The sequence below is a fragment of the Hemitrygon akajei genome, chromosome 9 (genome assembly GCF_048418815.1).
Source record: "Hemitrygon akajei chromosome 9, sHemAka1.3, whole genome shotgun sequence".
NCBI lineage: Eukaryota > Metazoa > Chordata > Chondrichthyes > Myliobatiformes > Dasyatidae > Hemitrygon > Hemitrygon akajei.
In genome coordinates this window covers 97030742-97052182 of record NC_133132.1, presented here as the reverse complement: position 1 = coordinate 97052182, position 21441 = coordinate 97030742, and the positions used below count along the sequence as shown (strand labels likewise).

Here is a 21441-nt window from a genome sequence, read left to right as displayed (position 1 = left end):
AAAGGAAGTGAAAATCCTAAAATTGAGAACAATGAAAAGTCTTGTACCGATTTACATTCCAAATTTACCCATTGTGGGCAAGCTGCTATAGTCGATTCTTGTGTCCAAAATATTAAATATCGTATATTAACTGCCCAATAGTAAAATCTCAAGTTTGGCAAAGCCAAACCACCCTCCTCCTTAGGCTTCTGTAAATATTTTTTGCTTAGTCTAGTATTTTTATTCTGCCACAGATAGGAAGATATTTTGGAGTCAATAATATCAAAAAAAGATTTAGGAATAAAAATTGGTAATGCTTGAAATAAATATAAAAAATTGGGCAATACCATCATCTTAATAGCATTAATTCGACCAACCAATGACAAAGATAATGGAGACCACCTGGTAACAAGTTGCTTAATTTGGTCAATTAAAGGTAAGAAATTAATTTTAAATAAATCTTTATGTTTTTTGGTAATTTTAATACCCAAATAAGTAAAATAATCTGTGACAACTTTAAATGGTAAATGTTTATAAATTGGAACTTGCATATTTAATAGAAATAATTCACTCTTATTAAAATTCAATTTGTAACCAGAAAAGTTACTAAACTGAGCAAGCAAGGACGAAATAGCAGGAATAGATCTCTCAGGGTCGGATATGTATAGTAACAAATCATCAGCATATAATGATAACTTGTACGTCCCTTCCCCACGAGTAATACCCAAAATATTAGGTGATTCACGAATGGCTATAGCTAAAGGTTCCAAAACGATGTCAAATAGTAAAGGACTTAAAGGACAGCCTTGCTTTGTACCACGGAATAACTGAAAAAAGGAGATCTTTGATTATTGGTAAAGACCGAAGCCAAGGGTTTATAGTATATTAATTTAATCCATGATATAAATTTCAAACTAAAATTAAAATGCTGCAACGTAGTAAATAAATATGGCTATTCAACTCTATCAAATGCTTTTTCAGCATCTAAGGAAATGACACATTCTGGTATTTTGGGTGAAGGAGTATAAATAATATTAATTAATTTTCTAATGTTAAAAGATGAGTAGCGGTTTTTAATAAATCCAGTCTGATCTTCAGAAATAATTCGAGGTAATATATTTTCTGATCTAGTGGCCAAAATTTTACTAAAAATCTTAAAATCCGTATTCAGCAAGGATATAGGCCGATAGAATGCACATTCAGTGGGGTCTTTATCTTTTTTAAGAATTAAAGAAATAGAGGCTTCATAAAAAGATTGTGGCAATTTACCTATAGTTAACGCATCTTTAAAAGTTTTACAAAGCCAAGGAGAAAGTATAGAGGAAAAGGATTTTAAAAATTCTACAGTATAACCATCCGGACCAGGAGCTTTACCGGAATTCATTGAAAAAGTAGCCTTTTTTATTTCAGTTTCCGTAATAGGTGCATCTAGGAATATACTATGCTTTGTTGTTAATTTTGGGATATTCAATTTTCTTAAAAATTCATCTATTATAGAAGAATCCTCAACAAATTCTGATTGATATAAAGAATAATAAAAATCTTGAAAGGCTTTATTTATCTCTTTATGGTTGATCGCCAGAGTGCCATCTCGTTTACGAATCCTAGTAATTTGTCGTTTAACCGAAGCAGTTTTCAATTGATTAGTCAATAATTTGCCAGACTTATCTCCGTGTACATAAAACTGGGTTCTAGATTTAATTAACTGATTTTCAATCGCAGAGGGTAATAACAAACTATGCTCCATTTGAAGTTCAACTCTTTCTTTATAAAGTTCTTTGCTGGGGGTCACTGAATAAATCTTATCAATTGCTTTGATTTTATCAACCAATGTTAATATTTTAGAATTAGTTCATTTCCTAACTCCAGCAGAGTATGAAATAATCTGTCCACGAATAAATGCTCTAAAAGTGTCCCATAAAATTCCACTAGAGATCTCTGCTGTAGAATTTGTTGAGAGAAACAAATCAATTTGTTGTTTAATAAAATTAAGAAAGTCTAAGTCTTGCAATAAAATAGAATTGAACCTCCAAGATTTAGCATTAGTAGATGAGTCCATTGTCTTAATAAATAGCTTCAAAGGTGCATGGTCAGAAATGGTAATGGAGTCATATTTACAATCAATAACATCTGTAAGTAAACAGTGATCAATAAAAAAGTAATCAATTCTTGAATAATTATGATAAACATGAGACGTATGAAAACTGTTTGTCATTGGGGTGTAAAAAATGCCAAATTTCGGAAATTCCAGAATCAATCATAAAGGAATTAATAAGAGAGGCCGATTTATTCGGAAGAGCTTGGGTAGGCTTAGATCTATCCATCGAAGGGTTTAAACAACCAGTTAATATCCCCACCCATTATCAGCATGTACTGATTCAAATTAGGAAAGGATGTAAATAGACACTTAAAAAAATTCAGGACAATCAGTGTTTGGAGCATAAACATTAACTAAAGCAACTTTTTGATTAAAAAGTAGACCAGTAATAAGCAAAAATCTACCTTGTGGGTCTGAAATTGTTTCATAGTGTATAAAGGAGGTTGAAGAATCTATAAAAATGGAAGCGCCTCTTACTTTAGCTTGGGAATTCGAGTGATACTGTTGGCCCTTCCAAAACCTAAAAAAACGTTGACTATCCACCTTCCTCACATGAGTCTCTTGTACAAAGATAATATTAGCATTCATTCTGTGGAATACTTTGAATTTTTTTTGTGTTTGATCAGATGATTTAAACCATTAGTATTCCAAGAAACAAAATTAATAATCTTATCCATATTGCCAATATTTATTACAATTAACACATAAGGTGGAAAAAAAAAGAACTCATGAATCCGGAAGAGGAAAGTAAGTTCAAGGAGGAACTGGAAGTCATGACACTGCAACCATTTTTGTAGTTTCGAATCAGCCCATGAAATAAAACTTGTGAAGCAAGCAAAAAGAAAAATCCCCCTCCCTCCACCCTCAAAACCCCAGGACAAAAGCCAGAAAGAGGCAAGCAAGTGATCTAATACTAAATTTACTCCCATGTCTCAAGATGGCAACTCAAACAAAAAAAGTTAAATAAAAGATACAAACCACCCATATTATAAGAAAGGGTTAGTATAACAAAGATTAAAGTATAAAATTAGTATTATATATATATAAAACAAAAGAATAAAAAAATAAAAATGGTAAAACCCATAAATGGATAATATTGTATTAGTGTTTTAAAAGAAGGTCCTTAAACTTATTCAGACATTTCAAAATGGATGTGACGTATCTAGGCACTAAGGTCTTTCGGGAAGAAGAAACGCCATTTTTTAAAAAAACTCTTAATATTTAAACGTTAAAAATATAAAAAAGTGTATTTGAACTTAAAAGAAAACCCTAATGAGTTACTTTCAAAACTAACAGAATAATAATATAAAAAGAACAAACTCAGAATAAACCAAAAATGGACTTTTACCGTGTGTAAGAAATACGTGTAAGCTATAACGTAAAAAAATCATCATTTTATAAAAGATCCAAATCTATAAACTAATTATTACATTAGTCAACCCGTAGAAACAATAAAGTGTTATTCTTCAAGGAATCTTTGAGCATCTGCTGGAGATTTGAACAGCTGATAAGTCCCATCTTGAAGAGTAACTCTCAATTGTGCTGGAAATAACAGCGCTTGCTTGTAGCCTTCCTGATGAATTTCCGACATAACCGATTTAAAAGCCATTCTTGCCCTTAAAACTTAGGGACTATAGTCTTCCAAAATACGGAATTTAAAATCTTGAAAGCTGATCATACCCTTTTTCCGGGCAGCCCGAATCAAACGCTCTTTGGTATGAGGATACTGGATCCGGAGAATTACTTGTCGTGGTTTCAAACTTGAATCTGAATGAAAACGAGAAATGCGATGCGCACGGTCGATTATTGGAGGGGTATCCAGTACTTCTGAGCTGAAGACATCCACCAAAAATTTGGAGAAAAGTACAGTGAGATCACCGTTCTCAAATTTTTCCGGAATCCCAATTATCCGGAGATTTTGTCTTCGAGAGCGATTTTCAAGATCAGTGATTTTAGATTTATAACGATCCAGCTGTTGAGAAGTCGAAGCTTGCTGTTGTTGCAAAGTTTCAATTATGCGATCTCTCTGGCGAGTGGCATCTTCAAGATCTAAAATACTTGCTTGTTGTTTTTGTGAATCCAGTGTAAGTGATTGAAGTTTTGCGTCGTGTCTTTAAAATTTCATCGAACGTAGAAAGCTTTGAGGTTAATTTATTCTCCAGTTTTTCAAGTTTGTCGTCCATAAGCTTCGCAATTGCTTCTAAAGTTAATGGTTCTTTCGTCTGTTTCGATTCCTCACATTCATGTGCCTATCTAAACATCTCTTAAAAGTCTCTAACTTTTCTGCCTCTACCATCACCCAGGCAGCTCATTCCAGGCACACACCACTCTCTGTGTAGAAAATCTTGCCCACCCCCACCTCACCTTAAATGTATTTAAACTAATTTGCAAGGGGGATGGGACCCGGAGCGATAGAGCAGTGAAAGAAGTGCACGGAGTAAAGCCAGATCTAACATATAGAGAGGCTTTGAGGAAAGAGAAGCAGAATAAGTGGTGTAAAGGTAGTAAGGTAGAAGGGCTAAAGTGTGTGTACTTCAATGCAAGAATCATCAGGAACAAAGGTGATGAACTGAGAGCTTGGATACATACATGGAATTATGATGTAGTGGCCATTACGGAGACTTGGCTGGCACCACGGCAGGAATGGATTCTCAATATTCCTGGATTTCAGTGCTTTAAAAGGAATTTGGGGGGGGGGGAGGGAGGAGGGGTGGCATTACTGGATAGGGATACTATTATAGCTGCAGAAAGGGTGGGTAATGTAGCAGGATCCTCTTTTGAGTCAGTATGGGTGGAAGTCAGAAACAGGAAGGAAGCAGTTACTCTACTGGGGGTATTCTATAGGCCCCCTGGTAGCAGCAGAGATACCGAGGAGCAGATTGGGAGGCAGATTTTTGAAAGGTGCAAAAATAACAGGATTGTTATCATGGGTGACTTTAACTTCCCTAATATTGATTGGCACTTGATTAGTTCCAAGGGTTTAGATGGGGCAGAGTTTGTTAAGTGTGTCCAGGATGGATTCCTGTCACAGTATGTTGACAGGCCGACTAGGGGGAATGCCATACTAGATCTAGTATTAGGTAACGAACCAGGTCAGGTCACAGATCTGTCAGTGGATGAGCATCTGGGGGACAGTGATCACCGCTCCCTGGCCTTTAGCATTATGGAAAAGGATAGAATCAGAGAAGACAGGAAAATTTTTAATTGGGGAAGGGCAAATTATGAGGCTATAAGGCTAGAACTTGCGGGTGTGAATTGTGATGATGTTTTTGCAGGGCAGTATACTATGGACATGTAGATAGATAGATAGATACTTTATTCATCCCCATGGGGAAATTCAACATTTTTTCCAATGTCCCATACACTTATTGTAGCAAAACTAATTACATACAATACTTAACTCAGTAAAAATATGATATGCATCTAAAATCACCCTCTCAAAAAGCATTAATAATAGCTTTTAAAAAGTTCTTAAGTAGTTTACTTAAATACATTGAGTCCTAACCCCGGCACTTTAACATATCTTACTCCTGGCGGTTGAATTGTAAAGCCGAATGGCATTGGGGAGTATTGATCTCTTCATCCTGTCTGAGGAGCATTGCATCGATAGCAACCTGTCGCTGATGTGGACGATGTTTTAAGGATCTCTTGCAGGATGTTAGGGATAATTTTGTCCTGGTGAGGAAGATAAAGAATGGTAGGCTGAAGGAACCATGGGTGACAAGTGAAGTGGAAAATCTAGTCAGGTGGAAGAAGGCAGCATACATGAGGTTTAGGAAGCAAGGATCAGATGGGTCTATTGAGGAATATAGGGTAGCAAGAAAAGAGCTTAAGAAGGGGCTGAGAAGAGCAAGAAGGGGGCATGAGAAGGCCTTGGCTAGTAGGGTAAAGGAAAACCCCAAGGCATTCTACAATTATGTGAAGAACAAAAGGATGGCAGGAGTGAAGGTAGGACCGATTAGAGATAAAAGTGGGAAGATGTGCCTGGAGACTGTGGAAGTGAGCGAGGTCCTCAATGAATACTTCTCTTCGGTATTCACCACTGAGAGGGAACTTGATGACAGTGAGGACAATATGAGTGAGGTTGGTGTTCTGGAGCATGTTGATATTAAGGGAGAGGAGGTGTTGGAGTTGTTAAAATACATTAGGACGGATAAGTCCCCAGGGCCCGACGGAATATTCCCCAGGCTGCTCCACAAGGTGAGGGAAGAGATTGCTGAACCTCTGGCTAGGATCTTTATGTCCTCGTTGTCCACAGGAATGGTACTGGAGGATTGGAGGGAGGCGAATGTTGTCCCCTTGTTCAAAAAAGGTAGTAGGGATAGTCCAGGTAATTAAAGACCAGTGAGCCTTACGTCTGTGGTGGGAAAGCTGTTGGAAAAGATTCTTAGAGATAGGATCTATGGGCATTTAGAGAATCATGGTCTGATCAGGGACAGTCAGCATGGTTTTGTGAAGGGCAGATCATGCCTAACAAGCCTGATAGAGTTCTTTCAGGAGGTGACCAGGCATATAGATGAGGGTAGTGCAGTGGATGTGATCTACATGGACTTTAGTAAGGCATTTGACAAGGTTCCACACAGTAGGCTTATTCAGAAAGTCAGAAGGCATGGGATCCAGGGAAGTTTGGCCAGGTGGATTCAGAATTGGCTTGCCTGCAGAAGGCAGAGGGTTGTGGTGGAGGGAGTACATTCAGATTGGAGGGTTGTGACTAGTGGTGTTCCACAAGGATCTGTTCTGGGACCTCTACTTTTCGTGATTTTATTAACGACCTGGATGAGGGGGTAGAAGGGTTAGTTGGCAGGTTTGCAAACAACACAAAGGTTGGTGGTGTTGTAGATAGTGTAGAGGATTGTTGAAGATTGCAGAGAGATGTTGATAGGATGCAGAAGTGGGCTGAGAAGTGGCAGATGGAGTTCAACCTGGAGAAGTGTGAGGTGGTACACTTTGGAAGGACAAACTCCAAGGCAGAGTACAAAGTAAATGGCAGGAATCTTGGTAGTGTGGAGGAGCAGAGGGATCTGGGGGTATGTGTCCACAGATCCCTGAAAGTTGCCTCACAGGTAGATAGGGTAGTTAAGAAAGCTTATGGGGTGTTAGCTTTCATAAGTCTAGGGATAGAGTTTAACAGACGCGATGTAATGATGCAGCTCTATAAAACTCTAGTTAGGCCACATTTGGAGTACTGTGTCCAGTTGTGGTCGCCTCACTATAGGAAGGATGTGGAAGCATTGGAAAGGGTACAGAGGAGATTTACCAGGATGCTGCCTGGTTTAGAGAGTATGGATTATGATCAGAGATTAAGGGAGCTAGGGCTTTACTCTTTGGAGAGAAGGAGGATGAGAGGAGACATGATAGAGGTGTACAAGATATTAAGAGGAATAGACAGAGTGGACAGCCAAGCGCCTCTTCCCCAGGGCACCACTGCTCAGTACAAGAGGACATGGCTTTAAGGTAAGGGGGATATTAGAGGAAGGTTTTTCACTGAGTGGTTGTTGTGTGGAATGCATTGCCTGAGTCAGTGGTGGAGGCAGATACACTAGTGAAGTTTAAGAGACTACTAGACAGGTATATGGAGGAATTTAAGGTGGGGGGTTATATGGGAGGCAGGGTTTGAGGGTCGGCACAACATTGTGGGCCGAAGGGCCTGTAATGTGCTGTACTGTTCTATGTTCTGTGTATGCCCCCAGTATTAAATTTTTCAACCCTTGAAAAAAGATATTGTCTGTCTACTCTATCTGTGCCTCTCATATTCTTAAAACCTTCTATCAGATCTTCCCTCAGCATCTGCTGCTCCAGAAAAAATGAGCTAAGTTTGTCCAACCTCTTAATATAGTACATACTTTCTAATCCAGGCAATGTCCTGGTAGATCTCCTGCCTCCGTCTTCAAGGCCTCAACATCCTTCCTATAATGGGGTGACCAGAACTATATGCAGTACTCCAGATGTGGCCCAACTAGAATTTTATAAAACTGCAGCATAACTTCCGGACTTTTGAACTCAGTGCCTTAACTAATACAATCATTCATGCATGCCATATGCCTTCCTAACCACCCTATCAATCTGTGTCGCCATTTCAGAGAGCTATGAACCGTGATCTCAAGATTCTTCTGCTCATCAACACTATTAAGGATCTTGCCATTAATAGTATACTGTCTCTTTGCATTTGACCTACCAAGGCGTAACACTTCACATTGAGCCGGGTTAAACTCCATCAGCCATTTCTCCACCCATATCTGGAACTGACCTATATCCCATTGCATTCTTTGCCCATTTTCTATGCTATCCACAACATCACCAATCTTCGTATCATCTGGAAACTTAATAACCACCCATCTACAATTTATACTGTATCTATGAACAAATTATTATGGATCTTTAACTAGAAACTAAATAAATTATTAATTACATATTATGAGGTACTTAAGTACTTATTAAGTGCATACCGTTTCAGTAATTAGTTTAGAAATTTAAGTGATAACATAGTTTGATGTATGGTAGCATTCTTCCCTATCTCAGCTACACAGAATCTAATACTTCGTTGTATTGTGGGGTGTCTCATTATTTCAGTTAGAACAAGGCAGAATTTGGTGGTTGATGAACACTGAATTTCTTAAACCTAGGAATAAGAATTCATTAATATAATTTGCGATGCTTGCTGTTTATTCAGTGTTTTGTTTCTTGATGCTGATCATTGCATTTCTTTATTTCATTCCATTGAACATTTTCTGCTGACCATTATTATACCTTTTATTTTAAGCTTCATGAATGTAGCTGGGTTTAATGTTGCTAGCAAAAGTATTAATAATGCCATTGCCACCACCCTCCACCTGGCCCTAACCCACCTGGACAAAAAAGACACATACGTTCAGATGCTGTTCATAGACTTAAGTTCAGCATTCAACACAATCGTCCCTCAGAAACTGATTAGAAAGCTGAGCCTGCTGGGCCTGAACACCTCCCTCTGCAACTGGATCCTAGACTTCCTGACTGGGAGATCTCAGTCAGTCCGGATCGGGAGCAGTGTTTCCAACACCATCACACTGAGCACGGGGGCTCCCCAGGGCTGCGTGCTCAGTCTACTGCTGTTCACTCTGCTGACCCACGACTGTGCTGCAACACACAGCTTGAACCATATCATCAAGTTTGCCGATGACACGACTGTGGTGGGTCTCATCAGCAAGAACGACGAGTCAGCTTACAGAAAGGAGGTGCAGAGCCAACAACCTGTCTCTGAATGTGAACAAAAGAGATGGTTGTTGACTTCAGGAGGGCACGGAGTGACCACTCCCCGCTGAACATCGATGTCTCCTCAGTAGAGATCGTAAAAAGCACCAAATTTCTTGGTGTTCACCTGACGGAGAATCTCACCTGGACCCTCAACACCAGCTCCATAGCAAAGAAAGCCCAGCAGCGTCTCTACTTTCTGCTAAGTCTGAGGAAAGTCCATCTCCCACCCCCCATCCTCATCACATTCTACAGGGGTTGTATTGAGAGCACCCTGAGCAGCTGCATCACTGCCTGGTTTGGAAATTGCACCATCTTGGATCACAAGACCCTGCAGCCGATAGATCAGCTGAGAAGATCATCGGGATCTCTCTTCTGGCCATCACAGACATTTACACTACATGCTGCATCCGCAAAGGAAACAGCAGTATGAAGGACCCCATGCACCCCTCATACAATCTCTTCTCCCTCCTGCCGTCTGGGAAAAGGCACCAAAGCATTCGGGCTCTCACGATCAGACTATGTAACAGTTTCTTCCCCCAAGCTATCAGACTCCTCAGTACCCGAAGCCTGGACTGACACCTTGTCTTATTGTCCTGTTTATTATTTATTGTTAATGCCTGCACTGTTTTTGTGCACTTTATGCAGTCCTGTGTAGGTCTGTAGTCTAGTGTAGCTTTCTCTGTGTTGTTCTTTTTTTTTAACGTAGTTCAGTCTAGTTTTTGTACTGTGTCCTGTAACACCATGGTCCTGAAAAACGTCTCATTTTTACTATGTACTGTACCAGCAGTTATGGTCGAAATGACAATAAAGGTGACTTGACTTGACATCACTACACTAACCTGGCTTCATTCTCAATCGTGAAATTTTTTGGACCCAAGTGTGTTCTCCATTGGAAAATTTTCTTCTGCTCTAACTAATTTCCTTATTCCAAAATATTGATAATTTCTTTCTAGGACACCCTAGGGATACACTACCTGAATACTAACAAGTACAGTGAAATTATTTGATAGTTTCAGTAAACCATTTGCTTTTTATATTCCACAGCAAACTGTATGGAGATCAGGCCCGATATTTTGAGGCAGAAAAGGTGCCCCGGATAAAGCACAAGAAAAAGGGAACAGTATCCATGGTGAATAATGGTAATGATCAGCACGGTTCTCAGGTAGATCAATAATGCCAATATTTAAACACATTTGATTATGTTGTGGTATTTAGTATTGTAATGCTGAAGTTTTAATAGATAGTTTTGATATATTTGCAAATTTGAGGAATGTTATTTATTGAGAAACTAATTCAGGGGTGGCCAGCCTTTTACATTCCATGCGTCAGTTTTTTCACGCATGAGTTCAGATGCGCCATACAACTCTTGTACCCCCATTCAATTCTTGTAAAAAGATGTTAATATATATGTATTTAGCATTTTTACATGATATATTGATTTAATATAAAAACAAGATAAACATTACTTACCTTAACGAGATTTTTAATTCTTTTCGTAACTCAGACCCAAGTACTAGCTTCAGTTTTCCTTCTACTTCAGTCTGATGTTGTGTTTTATAGCGTCTATTAAGATTATGTCTTCTATTATGTGAGAAAGTGTTTTCACAAACAATGCACAACCGTTTTCTGGATGGACCTGCTATAAATAACTCATTTTCCCACTGTTCATTGAATTCACACTTATAATCACTTCCTGTTCTTTTGCTCATTTTCTTTTGCACTGTGATGGGTAACTGAATGTAAAAACAAGGCTTAATTTTCAAAGAAGTGCAGAACTGCAAATGTTCACGGAGGATGAACAAAGCACAACTCTGTAGCGCATGAGTGTCAATTGTAAACTGGCAAAAACGTGCGATGCACTGCTGGTGCAGACGCCTGGTGCCCCAGAATCAAACGAGTATCAAACGTGTATTGAACAGTTATGGAATGACAAAAGTCCTTCTTTCCTAGTTTGACTCATTGAACATTTTTTAAAAATTGAAAACAGATTAATGTGAAAGAAGATAACATTTGTCAAAAGGTGTGCATGAAATAATAAAATCGCTAAAAATAATTGCTAAGGTTTAGATTTATTCTCAGTAAAACCCATTTCTAGCTTTAAGCTACTTGAATTCCTGTTATAATTTTTTTTCTACAGATCAGTTTTTGGTTAATACTTTTTGCATGAGTAGGCTTACTTTTTATTATTATAACTGGGGACAAGGTGCCATTTCTAATCATCCAGTACGCCACTTTTGGCGCATGTGCCAAAGGTTGGCCATCTCTGAACTAATTCATTTTAAATGAAAGTGAGCAGATTGAAGTAATCTTTGGTTGATCTTCTCTACTCCAGTTACCCATTATATCCAAATCAAGTTTAATATCGCCGGCATATGTTGTGAAATATGTTAACTTAGTGGCAGTACAATGTAATATATGATAATACAGAAAAAAACTAAGTCATTTACAGTAAATATATATGTATATTAAACAGTTAAACTAAAAATAGTACAAAGATAATATAGAAGAAAAAGTGAGGTAGTGTTCATGGGTTCAATGTCCATTTAGAGGTTAAATGGCAGAAGGGAAGAAGCTGTTCCTGAATTGCTGAGTGTATACATCCTTCCAGATGGTAACAATGAGAAGAGGGCATGTCCTGGGTGTGGGGGTCTTTAAAAATAGACGTTGCCTTTCTGAGTCACTGCACCTTGAAAATGTCTTGGATATTGCAGAGGCTAGTACCCAAGATGGAGCTGATGTAACAATTTTCTGTAGCTTCTTTCAATCCGATGTAGAGCAATACACAAAAATGACAGATAATAAATAGATGTATTTATATGTTCCTTTACTTTCTTCTGAAGTTCACAAGTTATTTATGTTTTTTAATTAGAAGTATTTGTTAATGTACTTTTCATGTCTGGTTAACTGTATTGATGAAAAACAGTATTTGTTGTGGATTCTTAAAACTCACTTCATAGTTCCAGTATCAGATGAGACCAGTGTTAAATTAAAATGCTAGTTGAAGGAAATACTGGGAGTTTTCTGTGATACTGAAGCCTACCATTTTGTTCTTATTTGTTTGTTCATGGGATAGAGATGTTAAGGTCAGTCCTGATGTTAATGGTTCATCCTTAATTGATCATAAGGAGGCATTTAAGAGCCATTCACACTGGTGGGTCTAGAGTCATAAGTGAGCCAGACTAGATAAGGCAGGGGTATTTCATTCATTGAAGGACCAGGCAGAACCAGCTGAGTTTCATGAGTAAAATGTATCCATTGTTTCATGGTTGTTACTGAGAGTAATTATTTTAATAACTGGAAGAGGAATTCTTCAGCTGCCATGGGGGAAGTGTGCTGGAGGAACTCAGTATCATGTCTCTTGATTAATAGACCACACTCTGGCTGCTAGTCTAGTAATGCGCCCTTGTTGCCAAATGAGTAATCGGGGATACAGTGGCGTAACAGTTAAGTACTACATCATGCAAATTGTACATATATCTATTATTCCTATGCCTCAATAGAAGTAAACACAAAAATTTTTTTAGATGCAATTAAGTTCAAAATGGAGCTTGGAAGAACATAAGTAAGATAAAGAGTAATAAATTTGGAGGGGAAAATTGTCATTGAGGGAAAAAAGGATGGTTTCAAAAAAATTAAGAAAAATGCATGAGAAATTACAAAAAAAACACCAATTTTTTTAAAAAAGATTCAAAAGCTCTGACCCCACCCCCACCTCACCATGCAAGCAATAGCAAAAGCACCCAAAGAGACTTTGATCTGGATCCATAACCCAGCACTTCAGTATCCCTGACAGTCTGTCCATGTCTCTGTGTCTCTGTCTGGATGTTTCAGTCTCTCGTGATGCTTCGGTTGGTGAAATTGGCAAGGGACTGGGACTCTACAGGGCCACTTCCCGCAGTCGTACGTCTTCCAGGCTGCTTCTAGAATAGTAAAAATGCACCACTTGCGGAGAACTCTAGTTTGAGCTGTAGCTGTAAATTACGGACTCCAAGAGAACCCTGCCAACTTGAAAATAAAAGAAAGGCATAAGAAAAGAAGAATAAACAGTTTCGTGGGTGAACTGGAAGAAGTCGCCTGGGTCTACAAAAACTGCTAGAGCCATCTTTCTTAGCTCCTCCCTCAATAGAAAAAAAGCTCGCTGAGAAGTGTGGACACACTAGCAAATAATGACACTTGTTGGTGGAATAAAAAAAAAAGAACAAAACTGAAACTAACAAACAATACTAGCTAGCAAACAATATGGTAAATGTACAGTGAGAATAGAGGTTAGGAAAGTTGGCGTTCATAGAGTTGCACAGTATAGAAATAGGCCCTTTGGCCCAAATGGTCCATGCCATCCAAGATGCCCCATTCAAGCTAGTCCCATTTGTCAGTATTTAGCCCATGCTTATAACCTTCTAAACCTTTCCATTCCATGTACCTGTCTAGCTGTCTTTAGAAGATATTATTGTATCTGCTTCAATTATTTCCTGTGGCAGTTCATTCCACATAAACACTTGTGTTTTTGTGTATAAAAAGAAAGGTTGCCTCTCAAGTTCCCATTAAATCTGTCCTCTCTCACCATAAGCATATGCCCTCTAGTTCATTCACAGTATCTATGCCACTTGTGATTTTATATACCTCTATAAGATCACCTCTCAGTTTCTAGGCTCCAAGGAATTCTGTCTTAGCTTATGCAATCTCTCCCTGTAACTAAGTCCCATAAATCTTGTCAGCATCCTTGTAAAACTTTTATGCACACTTTATAGTTTAATAACATCGTTTCTAGAGCAGGGCGACCAACCTGGACACAGTTCTCCAAGTGCAGCTTCACAAATGATGTCTACAACCACACCATGGCCTCCTAACTTTTATATTCAATGCCCTGACTGATGAAGGGCAGCATGCCTCTCTACATCTGACTCTACTTTCAGAGAACCACATACTTGTACTCCAAGGTCCTTCTGATCTACAACACTCTCCTGGGTGTTGTCTTTCACTGTGAAAGTCCTGCATGGATTTGACTTTCCAAAATGCATCAGCTCTGACTTTAAATTAAACTCTATTTGCCACTCCTTGGCTCATTTACTCAGCCAGTCAAGATACGTTTGAAAGCTCATTTAAACCACAATTTCCAGATAATGAAGAAAGCAGGGGCCCTTAATATAGTGGAAACAAGTATTTGCTACAGTGATACAAAATTTGAAAGTATGTACTTAATCTGGAAACACTGAGCAGATTGGGAAGAACCATTTCAAAGACAGGTCTTGGGAGTTGATGGGAGATAGACTTAGTGGAGCTCTTTATGATTATGAAAGATTTTGATGGGTAGACAAAATGATGTTGGGAACAACCTTTTTATATTAAAGTGATGAAAATTGTTGAACTTGCAACTATGAATTGGAGGATTGATTAAAGGAAATAGCATTTAAGGTGATGCTAAGTGAGTACAAGATAGAATGAAAAAGAAAACAATATTGATTATAGATAAGAACACAAGAAATAGGGACAGGGCTAGTCACGTGGTTCATCAAGTTAGCACCCTGTTCAGATTCAGATTCATATATTTATCACATGTACAGTACTGTCCAGAAGTCTTGGGCACATGTATATAACTCAGGTAAACAACCAACACAACCTAAGGATGTATTGGGGCAGTCTGCAAGTGTTGTCCTATATTCTGGTACTAACATAGCACGCCCACAGTATTCAGCAGAACAACACAAGTAACAATAATGCAGCAGAATAAAAGCAGCAGCATAATGACTGTTCCATGAGATCATGGCTGATTCAGTCGTTAATCACAACTTCACTTTCCTTGTAGTTTCCCAATAGTTCAAAAATTTATCTTTATTGGCTTGGAGTTTAGTTAATAACTCGGCATCTACAGTTTTCTGGAACAGAGAACCTTCTGAGAAAAGTTCTTTCTTGCCTTGATCTTAAGTGGGTATCCCTTTATCCAGAGCTTATTTAGCATGTGTTCATGCTCTTTTCCTCACCCAAATGGACATGCCACAGCTCCATTTTCTCTACCCGTGAGCAGTATTGCAGCAGATAATTCAAAGAAAACTTCACCAGAAACTGAGGAAGGGTCTTGGCTTGAAACGTTGACTGTTTATTCCTCACCATAGATGCTACCTGACCTATTCCTCCAGCACTTAGTATGTGTTGCAAAATAGAATTCAGGGCCTTATTATATATTGAGTTGGAAAACTGTTGAGAATGAGAGGTGATATAATTTCCTGCATGGTTCAGTTGAGTGCATGCAGGGCAGATGTTTCTCCCATTTGAGGAGTATAAAACAGTTTACCATCTTGGAATAATGGATAGTCTGTTTAGTTCTGAGATGAGGAAAAATTTAATTCCAAGGGTGGTGAATCTTTGGAATTCTCAACTTGGAGGGCTGCAGAGATCAATTCATTGCATATATTCAAAACAAGGATTGGTGGAATTTTAAGTGTTCAAGAAATAAAGGGATGTGGAGGTAGCAGCATTTTCCTTCATGGAGATTGAAGGTCAGCTATGGTCTTGATGAATGGCAGAGTAGACTCGAAAGGTAAAGTTGATCCATGTTTGTATTTTTATTACTTATCTTTCTGAGAACTTGTTAAACTTAAAAATGAAATTAATTTACTGGTTGGGTTATTTAACTTTTCAAGTTAACTGTTTTCTACTTGCAGTTTTTCATCTTGTTTTGATCCTCTCTCTTCTGTTTACCTAGTTCTTAATTACTGTGGGAGAAAATTTGGATTACCTCAATGGTGTACATACGGTGTTTGGTGAGGTGACTGAAGGCATGGATGTTCTAATGAAGATCAGTGAAGCATTTGTCGACAAGGATTTCTGTCCATATCAAGATATTAGGTTTGTGTAGCAAAGTTATTAAATTTTTAAAAAATGGAAATAAAGCATTGACAAATGCCACAGCCTTTAGGTATAAAGGATAATGTTACCAAAATGCATGAATGTAATGACATTAATCTAGTTCATGGTTATTTGTAGCATTTGCTTTAGCTTTTCTTTAAAGAAGAAGATAGTTTTGTTTTTGTTTATTTTAATTTCTAAAGTTTCTTTCTATGCTATTTGTTCTTTGTGGTTTTAATTCTGAAGAATGCGGAATATAGATCAGATGGAAAGTTGGGTGGAGAGTTGGCAAATGGAATTTAATCCTGACAAGTGTGAGGTGATGTATTTTGAGAAGTTAAATAGGCTAGGACATATACGGTAAATGGTAGGATGCTAAGGAACGTTGATGACAGAAAAGGGGGTTCAAGTTCACTGTTCCATGAAAGTGACAACATAGGCGGAATAGGATGGTGAAGATTTATGGCTTATGTGACTTCCTAGGTTGAGCCATAGAATGTAAAGTTGGATGTTGTGTTGTAACTTTTCAAAATATAGTTAGTACTTGAAGCATGCAGTTCTAGTCATAGAGATAGAAAAGTACAGCACAGAAACTGGCCATTTGGCCCATCTAGCCTGTGCTAAACTATTTAAACTGCTTGGTCCCATCGACCTGCACCTGGTTTATGGCCCTCAAGTGCACTGCTTACATTGGCAGCTTATTCCACACTCTCATGAGTGAAGAAGTTTTTCCCTCATGTTCCCCTTAAACATTTTAGCTTTCACCCTTAACCCTTAGTCCCACTCAATCTCAGTAGAAAAAGCCTGCTTGCATTTACCCTGTCTATACACCTCATAATTTTGTATACCTCTATTTTTTGGAACATAGAAGATTGAAAGGAGCTTTGATAAAGTTCTAACCTATTCAGTCTTCCCTTATATTTCAGGTTCTCAAGTCCCGGCAACATCCTTGTTAATTTTCTCTGTACTCTTATTTACATCTTTCATGTAGGTAGATGACAAAATCTGCACACAATTATCTGAATTAGGCCTCATCAATGTCTTCTACAACTTCCCATTTCCTGTACTCAGTCGCTTTCTTAACGACCCTATCTACCTGTGATGCCACTTTCAACAAATTATGGACATGTATTTCCAGATCCCTTTGTTTTACTGCACTCCTCAGTGCCCTACTGTTCACTGGTTGGACCTACTGAAGTGCAAAACCCTGCATTTGTCTGCATTAAGGTCAATATTCAGTTAATTTTTTCCAGCTGGTCCAGATCCTGCTGCAAGCTTTGATAGCCTTCCGCCCTATCCACTATTCCCCCAATCTTGGTGTCACCTGCAAATTTACTGATCCAGTTAACCACATTGTCATCCAGATTGTTGATATAGATGACAAACAACAACGGACTGAGCACTGATCCCTGTGGCACTCCACGAATCACAGGCCTCCACTCAGAGGCAACCATCTCCTACCACACTCTGGTTTCTTCCACAAAGCCAATGCAATTTACTACCTCATCTTGAATGCCAAATGACTGAACCTTCCTGACCAACCTCCCATGTGGGGCCTTGTCAGATTGCTTGCTAAACTCCATGTAGACAACATCTACTGCTTTGCTTTCCAGGTAACTTCCTCAAAAAACTCTATAAGATTGGTTAGATGTGATTTACCATGGACAAAGCCATGCTGACTATCCCTAATCATGCCCTATCTATCCAGTCCTTAGAATACCTTCCAGTAACTGTCCCACTACCTATGTCAGGCTCATTAACCTATAATTTCCTAGTTTATTTTTAGAGCCTTGCTTAATCAGAGGACCAACATTAGCTATCCTCCAATCCTCCAGTGCCTCACCTGTCATAGGGATGATTTGAAAATCTCTACTTGGGCCTCTGCAGTTTCTGCACTTGCCTCCCACAGGGTCTGAGGGAACACCTTGTCAGGCCCTAGGACTTATCCACCTTAATTTGCCTCAGGACGGCAAACACCTCCTCTAGTCTGTATAGGGTGTATGACATCGCTGCTGCTTTGCCTCATTTCTATAGAGTGTGTGTCCATCTCTTGAGTAAATACAGATGCAACGAAATCCATTTAAGATCTCCCCCCTTTCTCTTTTGGCTCCATGCATGGATTACCATTCTGATCTTCCAGAGGACCAATTTTGTTGTTTATAATCCTTTTGCTCTTAACATATCTTTAGGATTCTCCTTCACCTTGCTATCTTTACCTTTTATTCTGACAGGCACATACAAGGTTTGTACTCTCAAAATTTCACATTTGTAGACCTCCCACTTACCAAGTACACCTTTACCAGAAAACAGTCTGCTTCAATCCATGTTTGCAAGATTCTTTCTGATACCATTAAAATTGGCCTTTTTTTTCATAATTACCTTGAAAATAATGGCATTATGATCACTAGGTACAAAGATTTTCCCCAACACAAAACTTCTATCACCTGCCTTCTCATTCCTTAATTGGGGATTAAGTATCACACACACTCACGTTGGGATTTCTATGTACTGATTAAAGAAACTTTTCTGAACACATTTGACAAACACTATCCAATCTAGTCCTTTTATAGTATGGGAGTCCAAGTCAATACGTGAAGAGTTAAAATCACCTACAATAACAATCTTATGTTTCTTGTGTTACGTACCCCGTAACTGGGTGTCTTACCAGCAAAGATAGAAGTATCCATTGGAGTCTGGTACTATTTTCAAAACAGTGTTTTATTAGTAAAATATACAAATCAATATCAACAATGCAAATATACAGATAATACACGTTAGCAATACTAAACCTAAAAATGTGGGTATAATAATAATCAATAATAAACAAGCTCTATCGTTGTCTAGGGGATAATGAATTATCATGGGAAAGTATAAAGTTCAGTTCAGTTCATGTAGGCTGAGGTAGTTGTTGGTTCTTTTGTTGTAACCGTTGGAGGGAGAGAGAGAGAGAGGGCGAGCGAACAGTGACAGCTATAGTCAGTCAAACCTTCCTTTACGTTCTTGATCCGTTGATGTGTTGTTGTGGCCATTCAGATATGATCCCTCTCGCCTTTAGCTAGACCGTTCTTCTATGGTGGACTCGTCACCCAGGCAAGGGTGGACACACACACAAGCCCCCACTGGCTTCGCTATAAACACTGTGAGTTAAAATTGACCGATCCTTCGTTCGGTCTCCGATGCCCCACACCTTCTCGTGGGTTCCAACACTTAAGCAGTGCTCACTAGTGTGTCTCCTGGTGTGTCTGAGGGGTGTCTCCCCAGACCTCACTTTTATCCCTACCCACGGGGTCTCAGGTGTCAATCAGTTTTGAATGGCTTAGTCCATCAAACCAGCCCACTCCGGCTGTCCACTGAGGAATTTTAATGAACAGAATGGTACCAAGTAAACAGCCCTCTCCGGAGCCATAAATCTTACAGGAGTCATAATATGGTGGAACAACAAGTCTCTCTCTTCCGGTGTTATGTCTCCCTTATCTGAAGCAAATGTTCCAGTCCCAGTATGTTTTTGTTCCATCTCTTTCTCTCTCATTAGCAGCATGGCAACAGTAACAGTTTGTAATTCTCCCAGGGGAGGGAAAAAAAATATGGGCAACTCTGTACCCTTCTGCCCATCAGAGTTGTTCATCCTTCGTAACACTTGCAACAGTCTGCAATCTCTCCACAAATTTGTTCCTCTAAATCCCACAGACTGTTGGGTGGTCTATAATATAGCCCCATTGATGTAGTTAAAGCTTTCTTATTCCTCAGTTCTACCCACAAAGCCTCACTAGACAAATTCTCCAGTCAGTCCTGACTGAGCACTGCTGTGACATTTTATCTGACTAGTAATGCCACCCCTTCCCCTTTAATCTCTCCTGCTCTACTGCATCTAGAACAACAGAATCCTGGAATGTTGAGCTGCCAGTGCTGCCCTCTTGCAGCCAAGTCTCACTAATTGCTACAACATCATAATTCCATGTGTTGATGCTTGCACTGAGTTCATCTGCCTTTCCTACAATACTTACAATACTTCTTGCATTGCACTACGTAATAGGAAGGATATGGTTGCATTGGAGAGAAGTAAGAAACAATTCCTGAGGTTGTTATCTGGATTGGATGGGCTGTGCTAGCTTTTCCAGGAGCAAAGGAAACCTGAGGGGGTGACCTGATAGCAGTATATATAACTAGAGACGTAGATAGGGTGGATGGAATCTTTATTCTATGGTAACAGTATCAAAAACAAGACGACATATTTTTAAATTGAGGAAGGAGTTTTAAAGGAGATTTAAGGAGATGGTTTTTGTATGCAGTCTGTGGTTGGTAGTTGAAACTCACTGCTAGGGGTACAGTCACTCTGTTTAAGAGACATTTAAACACTTGAATAGTCAAGGAATAGAAGAATGTGGATTGCTGTCAATGGGCAAAAATGCTGACATAGACATGGTGAGCCGAAGAGCCTTTTTCAGTGCCATACAACTTCAGGACTGGAAGATATGGGAGACCAAAGTTGAGATAGTTGGTCTTTACTTAGGACGAATACAAATGCGGACTTAATATCACAGAAAATTTTGTTTAATTTCTAATAATCTCATCCTATCATCCATTTATCTTGTCTCATCTTATTCCTATATTTTCTTTGTTACCTTGTACTCTTTAAGCAAATACAATCCCTCAAGTAGGAATGACTTGGATATTTTATTAAAAACTTTGGAACATTCTCAGTGGAAATGATCCACTCATTCACTAACTTATAGATGTCTTAAAAGGGCTGTGGTGAAGCACAGTGATGACTTGCTGGTAACATATAAAACAAACATGACTATAAATTACTGTGTTAATTACACTTTTTCATGGATATGATCACTGCAATCAGTAGCCTGTGACTTACCTTTCGGAGTTGAGCTTTTGAGCTGCCTGTACGGCCTGGCATTTTTGCAGTGTGAACTGAAGTCTCAAGGTGCAGGATGGTTGCGGAGTGGCCAAATTGAGGCAGCAGGGCTCATTCCTGAGAGCAGGGAATGAGGCAATGTTTGGCCATTGCCGGAGCAGACTTGGAGGCAATTTGATGCAGTAGGCAAGAAACAACCCAAGGTTTGGCTGATTTAAGCACTGGGCCAGATTGAAAAGGTCAGGGTGAGGGTGTCGGGGCCAGAGGACAGGACAGCGTTGTTCACCTCACTGCTCGGCGAAGTTCTCTCGTCTGTGCACTGAGCACAGGCTGTGCCCTGCAACTAACAGGCTCCTGGATTGGTTGCAGTGAAGATTGGCTTCATGGCTGTAGACTCACTTTCATGAACTTAAATTCAAAATGT

At 39.0% G+C, this 21441-nt stretch overlaps 1 protein-coding gene across 1 annotated transcript in view; it reads left to right on the top strand.

Annotated features, from left to right (window-relative positions):
* Positions 1 to 21441, top strand: part of ppil4 (peptidylprolyl isomerase (cyclophilin)-like 4) — a 71846-nt gene that overhangs the window by 17738 nt on the left and 32667 nt on the right. The window contains exons 4-5 of the mRNA XM_073056572.1: positions 10352 to 10469; positions 16008 to 16150. Coding sequence (XP_072912673.1) covers positions 10352 to 10469; positions 16008 to 16150 — 261 coding nt within the window. The remainder of the gene's footprint in view (positions 1 to 10351; positions 10470 to 16007; positions 16151 to 21441) is intronic.